At 48.3% G+C, this 12,026-nt stretch overlaps 1 protein-coding gene across 1 annotated transcript in view; it reads right to left on the minus strand.

Moving 5' to 3' along the window:
- The window catches only part of LOC144143576 (MFS-type transporter SLC18B1-like), a 58,356-nt gene extending 51,169 nt beyond the window's left edge, over positions 1-7,187 (minus strand). Inside the window, exon 1 of the mRNA XM_077675376.1 lies at positions 6,068-7,187. Coding sequence (XP_077531502.1) covers positions 6,068-6,352 — 285 coding nt within the window. The 5' untranslated portion in view covers positions 6,353-7,187. The remainder of the gene's footprint in view (positions 1-6,067) is intronic.
- Between the last annotated feature and the right edge of the window lie 4,839 nt (positions 7,188-12,026).

Genomic DNA, 12,026 nt, shown 5'->3' on the forward strand with positions numbered 1-12,026 from the left:
AGTGCATATGAGAAGTTCTTTTGTGTCTGAGCTTTCTGAGCCTTGAAATTTTGCGTTTTAAGTGTATAATTTCTCTTGATATCCATGGGCTCGACTTGCGTACGGTCTTAATTTTTTGGGGAATGAATTTTACGAGACAGTGGTGAACATTGGTTTTGAAAAGCATCCATAGGTCATTAGTTGACATTTTTTCATCGTTATGACACTGAAGGAATTCAGGATAAGATTCTTCTAAGAAGTCGAGGACACTGACGTCATCCGCGTTTGTCCAGTCATATATCTGGGTATTTTTCTTTCGGGCCTGTGGCGGGTTATATAGCGTTAAAGAGCATGTGGTTGCTTTGTGATCCGCAATCCCAGTGACTGTTTCCCAAAAAATTGTGTTATCTGGAACACTGTCACTTAAGAAAGTAAGGTCTAATATACTGCTGCTGTTCTGAGTGACTCGTGTTGGGGCGTGTATAATCTGTTTAAGTCCAAAGTTAAAAGCAATTTCCAACAATGCTTCTGCGCAGTACGAATCGGCAGTTCCGTGATCTAGTGTTGCCCAGTTTATTGAAGGTAAGTTGAAGTCGCCCGTGAGTATTATTTTTTTAGTTTCATGAACATAACGCTGCATATAATCTACCAGTGCGTGCAGTGTACTGCAATCGGCATTTGGGGGGCGATACATAACTCCGACGAAAAATACAAACCTCCCGACGCTAATCTTACACCACAGCGCTTCAATACCTTCAACGTCAGGCATGGGCAACGTTGGAATATCATCCCTCACCAGAATTGCAACACCACCCCCTCGAGAGCATCTATCTTTGCGCAAAACAATGTACCCTGGTGGGAAGACATCGCTGCTCGGAATTCGCGACGACAGCCATGTTTCCGTGATTGTGACTACATGCGGGGAATGCTCGAGAAGAAATGCTTCTAATTCTTCTGTTTTGTTCACTACGCTTCTTGAATTAAGGTTAATTATAATTAGTTGCTCTGGCTGGTCGGGCTGTTCCCGTTTTTTGCAAAACTCATTTTCTTTCTGTTCATGGGTACTTTGTCGCCACTTTCTTCGTCCCAAACGAACACTTCGTCATTGATTTTAACTTTATCGAAGATCAGTTTGACTTTGTCTTTGTTGTCGCGATTCGACTTGCAACTGTCCCACAGCTGCTTCCGGATATTACGTACCCTTAGGGAAAAATCTTCGCTGACCGAGATGTTAGATCCTAAAGGAACAATTAGACCTAAAAGGAACAATTCGTATTGTCTTATCAGCACTTTCCCCCTGACCATCCCGATAATTCAGACTGTGTCCCACAAAACAGTAAGAAACAGGGATTGCTCACTATTGTGCACGAGTGCCACGACCTCGCCCTGAGACTCCAAGCCTCAAATTCAGGTCAACTATATGCGGTAACCACGAAGTATTTTTTACACCAGGCCCCGCATCTGTAGTATAACCCTCGATTGAGGTATTGATTTTTCTAGTCATTTTTGCTCAAGTCTCTTCTTGTATGTGCGTAATGACACCGTCCGGAGAAGCAGCCGCGACCACCCGACAGTTAACAAAACCAAGAGAACGCCTAGCGCTCGTGTGTGCGTGCCTCGCATCGACCGCCCAGCGTCCCCTGCGCACGTTCGTCAAGCCAAGCATTCCCACTTAAGGAGATTGGATAAGACCGCCTTCCCCCTCACCGAAAAAAAAAAAAAGACTCCAGCGTTCGCCGTAATCCTGGCAACACTTGTTCGGAACGAGAAAGAAACGTCATAGTGTACGCCCCTCCAATGTGATGTCTTGTGATTATCAATAACAAAAAAAAATGAAAGCAGCTCACACTTATACCAACAATGATGGAGCATAGGTCGTTGCGGCAGCGAAGAAGAAGCAAATCGACGGCAATCGTGGACCTAAACGTTCGTGATCTGGCCGTGAAGGTTGCGTACAGCTTCGCTGCCTTCAAGTCTAACGCGTTAGTGTGAGGTTCCTTAATTTTTTTTATATTTTTGCGTTTCTGTTCTGGTTACGCGGAAATTTGCACGCCATAGTAAATTATCTCCCTCCTGCTGAACCTTAAAACAGGTTCTCTCAAGACAACAAGGAATCCCGCTGTTATACATTTTGCTCTGCGAAAGCGCGTGGCCGTATAAAATTAAGGCTCCAGTTTCAGAAGAACTTCCAAACTAGGGAAATCATTTCGTTTTTCAGATCAGTGCTGCATGGGCGCCTATGCTGTGATGGCGGGGAGGGACGCGTACGCAGCTCAGGCAGAGCCGGGAACAAGTTCGCCATAGCAATCCAATGCCAGCTCTGGCTGCAACAACCATTCAGAAGGTAGGAGGGAGGATAGAAAAAAAAAAGACCTAGCGCAATATTCCAGTCGTGAGGGCCGATTCCCTGAAATCGTTCAGAGTGCCGTCCGGCGGCACTAGCTCAGCGCTGCAGCCATGGCCAGGTGCCTTCCGACGACATTCGAATTTTTAAAATAGTACTGACACGCAATTTCAAAGCTCAGATAACTATGTAAGAAGCTTCCTATGTATATGGAGATACCCCTTCGGAAGTTTAAACCGTAACCATTCAGCAGAAGATATTTTCAATCAATTTTAATCCTTGTGCGCGCGAGAAAGCTCATCCGCGCCACAGAGCAAGCGCATGACGTCATTTGCGCTTCGACCCAAACGGCCGACGTCAGGGCTCCCGTGACGTGTCGAGGCGGCCGCGGTGCTGTTGGGACGCGCTTTTCCGTCTTGTGACTCATGTCACAGTTTTTGGGACGGACGTCACGTGCGACTGCTGCCGGTCGGCCCGGTCTGGCGCGCGAGCGCACGCCCAGGCCCCAGACCACCATCAGCTGTGGTGCAACGAGAACAGTGACGTCAAAATTCACCTTCCTGTCATGGCACCTCCCTCGGTGTTGGTATACGGTACACACACTAGACGCGTAATGCTAACTCTTTATTACTGATGAACTTGTTCCTCGGCTTTTGGGCGGTCTTTTCAAGCATTTATTCGTTTACCTGCAACACGAGCTTTACCTCCTTCACAGAAGGTAAGCTGCCCCTGGTGCGCGCATAAAATTAAACGGGGGTGCTAGTAGTCGACTCAAAATCTGTATTTTTGTTAACGTTCACGCAAGCATGAAATGACCACAGAAATTAAAAAGTGCGCTGAACGAAAGGCACCAACAATACTACAAGCACAACAATCAGTTTCACATTGAGATAATAGAGGCCATGATTATAAGCAAGATTGGGGATTAGTCAAGCTTATGCGCCTTTACACGGTAAAGAGTTCGTCTCCTGGAAGCCCGCGAATGTAGGCGCAAGCACCTTTGTCGGGTTGAGACGGCCTTGTGCCGGCTACGCGATAACGTGTGCGCATGTGCAGTCTTGAAGAAATGTTTAAGTGTTCGTTTTCTTGAATGAAACTTGAGTGTGCATTCAGCGCTCACTCCATGTTACTTTTTTTTTCTGCAGTGGGCGTTCAAAGCTTCCCTGTTTTGCCACCACGTATGATCAACTCACCCAACTGTCTGTCCTTCTAGAGCCAAAGGTGTCAGGCGGTTGTAGCCAAAGCTTCTTTGCTACCTTTGGCGGGCGGTGAAACGGCCTTAAGATGTGTAAAAAATGTAGTTAATTCGTCTGTCATATCGGTAAAACACGACAGTGATATTTACAGCGAAATCTGCAGCTGAGCATAATTTGCGGGTCGGGGGCTGTCTTGTGGGTGTGCTTGGGGAGCGACGTCCTGCTGGCGGGTCGTTTCCGCAAAGGTGTACTGGCGTCATTTCCGTGACGGACATGACGTCAGTGACATCATTGTGTATCCAGGAATAAAACACTTTCGTGTTAAAAAAATTCCGCCAATTGAGATGCGAAGACTGAGGAAACTGCGGTGCTGGTGGTCTTCACTAACTTTAACTTGGCTTTTCGTAGGTCTGCCCATCTTATCGGCAGAATGAACACTGATGCCGCCGAGCATACGCCGTCTCTTCCAATTAGGAGAACACCTGCACGTCAGAGCTTACGTCGTCACTAGGCGCAGCCAATCCACGACGCGCGTCTCCCCACCCGAACAGCTGCACCACGATGCGCCCTCCCCACACCTGATCGTCGGCTCCTTGAATCCTCGCCAATTTGCCTGTGTGGTTCGGTTGATCGGACCTGTCCTATGTAAACCAGCGAAACGAAGTTGTGGGCGATGGGCGAGCCGTGTTTGTTGTTGTTTTTGGTGCCGCTCGAGAGTGCGCGAGGATGAATCTTTTTCTACATCTTTGTGTTTTTTTTGTTTGTTTTTATCTGCTCTCTTGCACGCCGTTTATTAACCTCCTTATTCACATTCGTAAAACTCATACGGCATTATTTTTCTTTGTAATTTAAAGCACATTCTAATTTCTGCCAACATGATCTGTGCGCTAAGTACTGTTGGCGCGCGGGAACCATACCACCAGCGGTAGTACCTTGGAAAGGTGCTGCCGTATATACTTCGTATTCAGGATCGCTATCGAGGAAAGCACGTTGTTTTTAGGACCACGAAAAACCATACAGCATGAAAAGTGCGGATGAATATTTGGTACCAACCTCCAAAAACCTCAGGTTTTACGCCAAAGACTGCTACGCGGTAAATCCAGGGTGCGTGTCACTCCAAAGAGAGCATCGTAGCAGACGATGTGTCACGAAACTTAGCAACACCCTCCTGCTTGCCTCTTTCACCACTTGCCATCGTGATAACGCGCGCTTCCGTGATATTGTTAAATTTTTTGACGGGCGTACGTTGCTCATACAGGGGCACTGTTCTGTGTTTCGTCCTTTTCATCCAGAAGGATTAGTTTTAAGTGCCAACCGCTTTCGCATGGCTGAGATGAAACGGCCGTGATACATTACACCTGCCCAGGACGGCCACGTTTCCTTGTAGCCCGTAAGGAGAGCACAAACCGAGTCAAAACGTGAATAAGCTTTCAGGGGGCAAACATTACTTTTCTTGCCCATTTTCAAGCTCCGTCCGTGACTGCGCCAACAGTTTTCGTCCGTTCGTAAACGCAGCACTTTCCAAGAGTTCAAATTCGACTGCGCTTGTCACCTTAGCCATCAAATTCACTCCAAGGCCTCGTAATCCACCCAGCACACACGAACGAGCTGGTTGAACACACAAAAAGAACTACGTCATTTGAAAAAAAAAAAGGAAGGCAGTGCTTAAAAACCATACGAACAGAAGAAAAGCACATTGCGCCGTTCTTTTCGTTTTTCCAAGTAGCATCATGCACAAATCGGTTTAGTTCAACTGTTTGTGAAACAAACTGACCTAAACCACCCCGGTTTAGTTCACTTGTTCAACACGTTATTACTGATTAGGTTACCGGAAGTTAGATTTGTTTGGAACTGCGTTCAACAGCTTGCCCCATCCGTGGCTTTGGGTTTTTGATACATGCTTGACGTGGCGTATAAAACGTTTGACAAGTAACGTAGTTGCAGTGCATGCATACAGAACAGGTGGTGTCTATTCTCCTCGTGCCGGCCGAATTTTTTTTAAATTCTACCAACAATATCCTGTGATTTGTTAACCTGGGGCATTTACGCGATAAATACTGCGCGAAAATCTTCCTTACGGTTGATCCCATGGCGGTGTGTTATCCTACCCGTTTTGATACGGTTGTAAAGGAATTCAATGATTTCGGTTGGGTTTACAATATTCTGCGTTCGGTGTAGTTGAGTCAAGTTAGGTTCGGTTACGTTGGGTTAGTTTAGGTCATGATAGGCTAGGTTATATTAGGTTAGATTAGACGAGGCTGGTTTGGTTACGCTACTTTAGGCTCTGCTGTGCCAAATTTCTACTTTCCGCAAAATCTTGAAAAAAGTTACGCAAAATACTAATTTCCTTGTTTTACCGGCCAGTGTCATGTGACTTCGGGCAGCCAATGGGCGGCGACAGCCGGTAGAATTCCGAGGAACTTATTGTGCCGGCGCCGGCAGAACAGGAACTGTTCACAGAATAACGACGTGTTGAAGCTGTCGTGCACTTTTCTCGACAGGGGTGTGAGTGAGAGCCCTTCCAACGCACGGGTCGTGCACTACTCACCTTTTTGGGGAAGAAAGGCGCCTGCAGTGAGAAGCTCAGGGCGGCGCAGAAGTTGCCAGAGTAGATGATGGCCAACATCAGCCACTGCTTCCGCGTGATCTTGGCGAATTCGGCATCGGACGCTTGGGACTTGGTGAACCAGATGCGCCCGGGTGCCGATCGCTGCACGAAGATCTCCTCCTGGATATTGGGCGTCGGGACCGCCGAGTAACTGCTCCAGAAGGCCGCCTCCTTGCCTTCCATCCTGCCCGTCGTTGCCGGCACGGGAGACAGAAACTCTGCCATCCTTCTCCTGGTCCTGCTTAGATGTGCTAGGGGCCACTGAGCTTCTTACATCCGGACGCACTGTCGATGCACTCGATGATCGCCGACAGAATAGTTGCTGGCGTGCTGGACGAATTGCCTGACCTTATGGATCCGTACGATCTGACGCATGCAAAGACAGGATAAAATAAAGCTCTCCCGCTATTGCAATACGCATCCGCAAGCTGAAGCCACTTGACTGCTAAAGCTTTTTTTTTTTACTTCTTGATGACTTGGCTTGCGAACAGCACTAACTGGGATGCGGCTGGCGCAACTCTGGAAAATGTTGCCAAAGCCCCTCCTTCAGCATATCTCGGAGGAATTCACTGTTTTCCGCAATTCCAGGAAGACCCTATTATATCACGCTGAACTGAAACGCACAACGCGAGTGGTGCACAAGAATCCTGCCCTCCGTGCACGCATGCGCACAGTGACGACGAAATCCCGGAGGGATGCCGAACGAAAATTTTCGATGAGCCTCCTAAGTTCCTAGCACGCATAGGGGTCGATCGCTTACAGTTCGGGACACTTCGCGGCGTAGATACGTGGATGGTCGGGGGGAAGTTTCATTCAGCGCGCGAGCCTCGCGTGTGGTTTCCCTTAGAGCCCAAGACTGCCTGCCGCCTCCGAGGGCTTCGACGGGCATCGGCGGCCGATGGATGCTACGTCGTCGCGGGGAGCAATCTTTTGTTTTCCTATCTTCGCCGGGTATCCGGCAGTGCATAGCTTGCGGATTTCTTATCGGCGTCCGCTCGGACGGTCTTTGTTGGGGCTAGCTCGGGCAACGGCCGGCCTCTCCGTCACAAATCTCTTGCAAGATTACCCGATTTGCATCCCGGGGAGTGAAAATGGGGTGGGAAGAGATTACGCCGACTCAGTTGCGGTTGCTGAACAGTTAAGCAACAGCTGATAGGGCTATCTTGAAGGGGTGCTGCATCCACGAAAGGACGGTCGCGAATTCATCCGCCCGTATTGTTCTTGAAGAAGCCATTCATTAACGACAGATAGGTGGTGCGCGTTGTGTAGCCGCTTATCAGCGGACAGTGTTATGGGTTCAATGTACCCTTTTCGGATGCCCGAACCAACACTTAAAGAATCACACTTTTACCGCGGAGCTGATGTAGGCAGGGCTCTGACCAAAACTGCCGGCGTCGACAGAAGTCGCACCGATAAACTTCCCGGCACAGCCCACTCTCTGATGAATTGCTCCGTAGCACTCAAACTAATTTATTTATTTTGTATTCAGAATACCCATAAAGGCTCTCCCGCAGGAGGGTATACTTAAAGGGGAGGGGGGGGGGAGCAACACAACAGACAGAATAGAGCGTTTTAGCAGTCCGTCTGTTCTGTCCTGTACGTAGTTACCGGGTTGACCGAGACGCGACTGCGCGCGCGGAAGGGCGAGGAGGAAAGGAGAGGAGGCGCACCCCACCATGGCGAAGGCCGGCCCGCGGAACTACCGTATCTACTCGCGTAATTATAGCACTTTTTTTTTCCAAAAATATGATGAAAAGTTACGGGTGCGATCATTACGCGAGGTAAATTTTTCGGGAAAAAGTATCAGCGCATAAAATGCAAGGTGCAGGTCAGAATGCTTACTATAAGTCTGATGAACGTAATAAGCATAACAAATAAAAACATAATAAAAACTCCACTGACCACCGAATGACCACCGAGGGATGCAAAATGCAGTGTTTTCATTACGGAACGCGCCGGAATTACGGAATTACGGAACGCGCCGGAACGAGTTTACTGTATAAGGTGAGAACAGGTCGACCAATAAGTGGCTGCTGCTGTCACAGTGTGGGACATCAAGACACGGCTGCCGACGCAGCAAGCCGAGCGCGTTTTCTTTTATGTTTTGTGAGTACATTAAGTGCATTTAGTGAGAGTTTCTTCCGCACCAATAATGAACTCATGCACGCTTGGCGATATCGCTAATATCATCAAGTTCGCGGCAATAACGTAGCCATGTCCGCTTTGAAAGAGGAGGAAACTAAAGTAAGCACGACCATCGTCGTCTAGACTTGGCACACAACGACATATGGCTGCGGCAAGTTCTGGGTGCGATCATTGCGCGGGAAATAAAAAAAAGTCATAATTTGACGACGATCTTCAGGGGTGTGATCATTACGTGAGTGCGTCATTATGCGAGCAAATACGGTAATCCCCCTACCGCGACGAATGCCCAAGTGCCCAGGCGGGTCCCGGTCAACACGGTAACTATGTACACGACGGAACAGACGGACTGCTAAAACTCTCTAATGTAACAAACGAATAACTAGTCGCACAAATGCCCAAACTGAAAAAAAAACTGTAATCGTTAAAAATAAAATACAAGGCCTAATATTCGTAGGTATCTTGAAAAAATCATACTGAGATTGGCCGCCAGGACTGCTCTATCATAGCGACAAGTTTTAGCTATACTTGTCGCAATCAGTCAGTTCAGAGTGAAGTTGTAAACGTTACAGAATTCTACGGTTGTAAATACATGCCCGTCTGCCGTGAGAGTATACGCATGGTTATAGAAAACGGCTTATATTCCAAAACAAACTATACGGCAACTAGCCGCTAAAACGACTTGGAAGGAGTACTGACACAAAATTGTCGATCCGTTTTTTTTTTTTTTCGCTGCTACGGGTGCCCACCTACCACCGGCTCACTAATCATACAATGGCACATTAGACGGTCGATCGCAGCATAAACAATCCTTTACGGAATCATTTATTCGTGTCGGTTTCGGTTTAGACGAAATGAACGCCGAGCGGCCGCCATGACAGGAGGGCACCCGTGACGTAACCATCTCGTCGCAGCGCTGCCGATCTGGACGGGCGCGCCAGCGACCCAGATCGGGCAGCATGACGTCATTCCCAAAACCATGACGTGAACGTACGGCGTAGCAGCGCCCGCCAACCGCACCCAGCGCGTCAGCTACGTCACGGGAGCCCCGACGTCGCCAGTTTGGGCCAAGAAGCAGATGAAGTCACGCTAGCCCGCTCTGGGCTTTCTCGCGCGGTATACGAAGATTAAAATGGATTTAGAGTATGTTATACTGAATGGTTACTGTCGAAACTGGCTGGAAGATATCTCCTGATAAAAAAGGATTGATTGATTGTACGGTTTTACGCGCCGATGCCACGCAGGCGATGAGGCGCGCCGTAGTGGAGGGCTCCGGATTAATTTTGACCGCCTGGGGATCTTTAACGTGCGCCGAAACCTCGCACATGCGGCGTTTTTGCTTTTCGCCTCCATCAGAAAAGCGGCCACCGCGGCCGGGAATCGAGCCCGCGACCTCGTGCTCAGCAGCGCAACGCCTTGGCCACTGAGCCACCGCGGCGGGTCCTGATAAAAAGGAAGCATTTAACATTGTTATCCCAGCTTTGAAATTTCGGGTCACTACTCCTTTAATATTACGCCAAGCTTCGTCTACTTTCCCACATTACAGTGAAGTAGTAAATGTCGAATTCCCCTCGCAGTAACTTTGGGACTGCCGCTTTCCGTGGACATGCAGCTAAAGGACGTTTTAGGACCATGGGCTTGTCCCAAACGTGCTTTACGGGCTACCAAAGCTCTGATAGAGTATATTGCAACACACAGATCTAGACCAGTCGCTGTGAATAACTCGCCGTATATGTACGCATCAACTTCTTGAACATCATCGCCATCATCTTCATCACGTCATCAACTGGCGTAGCATGTTAGGCATTTTAGCCCAGCTAACGTCGCCATACTTCATTAAAGATCGCTCTCTCCCTCTCTCTTTCTCTCTTTGACGGGAGGGAAACGGGCGGCCCCATGTTTGCACGCTAGAATGAAACTCTTGTTCTCCCAGGTTTCATTCTGCTAATTAGCTCGGAAATACGCTCAATCGCACATTACAAACAAACGTGTTCTGTTTCGTGCGCTCCTTGGACTGCGCCCCGGTCAACGGAGCCACATGCAGTCCCAGATTGGAATAGCACTGATTTCTTTTTCGTGATGCCACGCGGAGCATGCGCACCTCTCCTCCTTACTCTCAGTTCTTTGGCAGAAAAAGAAAACAGCGGTAATATTTAGGACAACCTCGTGGTCTGCCTATGCAGCGTGTACGTAGCGACTTCTAGGCCTGCGTGGAAAGTGTACCATGTAGGTGCAACCACACCGATAAACGCGCGGACGCAAATATATGCATTGATAAGCGCTACCGCGCGTTTGTAGACGGCACTTCGGGCCAAACAGTAGTGTTGTTCCGTGACACCACGTAAAACTTCCATTGCACGGGTGCGTTTTTTTCCCCCTTGAGCAGAGTAAAAAGTTTTCGCAGCTTTCCCATCAATTCATTTAGAGCTATTTTATTTTTGCGCAGACACCGCACTTTAGCTTGCACTGACGTGAAATAAGGCTACGTTCAGACTACCAACGCAAAATCCATATCGTGATCTATGGACGTAGAAAAATGGCATGTCACGCAGTTCGGTTGGCTGAGACAGTTGCGGCAACAGTCTCAACCCGGCCTAACTCGCCGAGAAATTACAGTAAACTGCAATAACTTGCACGAGCTGCGAGTCCAAGAAATGCTCACTGCTACAAATCCTTGTGGAATACTAAGAATTGGCAAGTTTGAAACAAAAAAAAATAACAACTAGTGGTCCGAACAGATTCGGCAAGCGGAAAGCAGTTTAAACAATGCAAGGACAGGTGGTTTTGATGTTGAAAATAGGTGAAAATATCTGAAGCGTAAATGCGTCCCGGCGATGATCTCCGTGCCGTCAGTGCCCTTACTCTTCGTTTTCTTAGGTACTTGGCACGGCGTGCCTTTGTCACAACGCAGTCTATAGTCTATTTAACAAGTCGTAGTAGTACATAGTAGTAGTAGTAATATACTCGGGTACAATTTAAGAATGACAATGGGAGCGTATCACTGTCAAAGCTACAGACCCGGATGTGAACGCGCGCGCGAGTTTTGAAAGGAGATCGCGCGTAACGCGCGCGTGACACAGTCGTCTGCCTTTTCTCACCTAGTTTGTTTGTCACGGCTGCATTAATTTATGCGCAATTCAAGTCCAAGAAAACTTACCGCGTCCCATCCTGAAGAAAGTTCAGTGAAGCGCGAAAGCGACGATTTTTCGCGAAATAAGTAAGCGCATCTACGAACGATCTAAATGTATACCTATAGGTGATTTACGAGATAAAGGTATATTATTGTACCACTTCTTCATTATCGATGCGTATGTTGTCTTATCTAGAACCGTTCCTTCCTCGCGATTTTTAACTGAACGTTCTAACACAACAGAACCCCGGTTTCACGCATGTAGAGTCACCTTAGCAGGTAATTGCCATGTAATTTTTTTTTCGAATACTCATGATAACACAAGAGTTAGAGCCCTTTTCTGGCCCGCCGCGGTGGCTCAGTGGCTAAGCCGCTGCGCTGCTGAGCACGAGGTCGCGGGCTCGATTCCCGGACGCGGCGGCCGCTTTTCTGGTGGAAGCGAAATGCAAAAACGCCCGTGTGTACGATATTTCGGCGCACGTTAAAGGTCCCCAGGTGGTCAAAATTAATCCGGAGCCCTCCACTACGGCGCGCCTCATCGCCTGCGTTGCGTCGGCGCGTTAAACCCTAGAATCAATTCGTCACCTAATCAAGGCGTGTGTATACCCTGTGAAATTCCGGACACCA

This window comes from Haemaphysalis longicornis, unplaced genomic scaffold (assembly GCF_048455015.1).
Source record: "Haemaphysalis longicornis isolate Haplotype H1 unplaced genomic scaffold, Haemaphysalis longicornis Haplotype H1 scaffold_6, whole genome shotgun sequence".
Lineage (NCBI taxonomy): Eukaryota > Metazoa > Arthropoda > Arachnida > Ixodida > Ixodidae > Haemaphysalis > Haemaphysalis longicornis.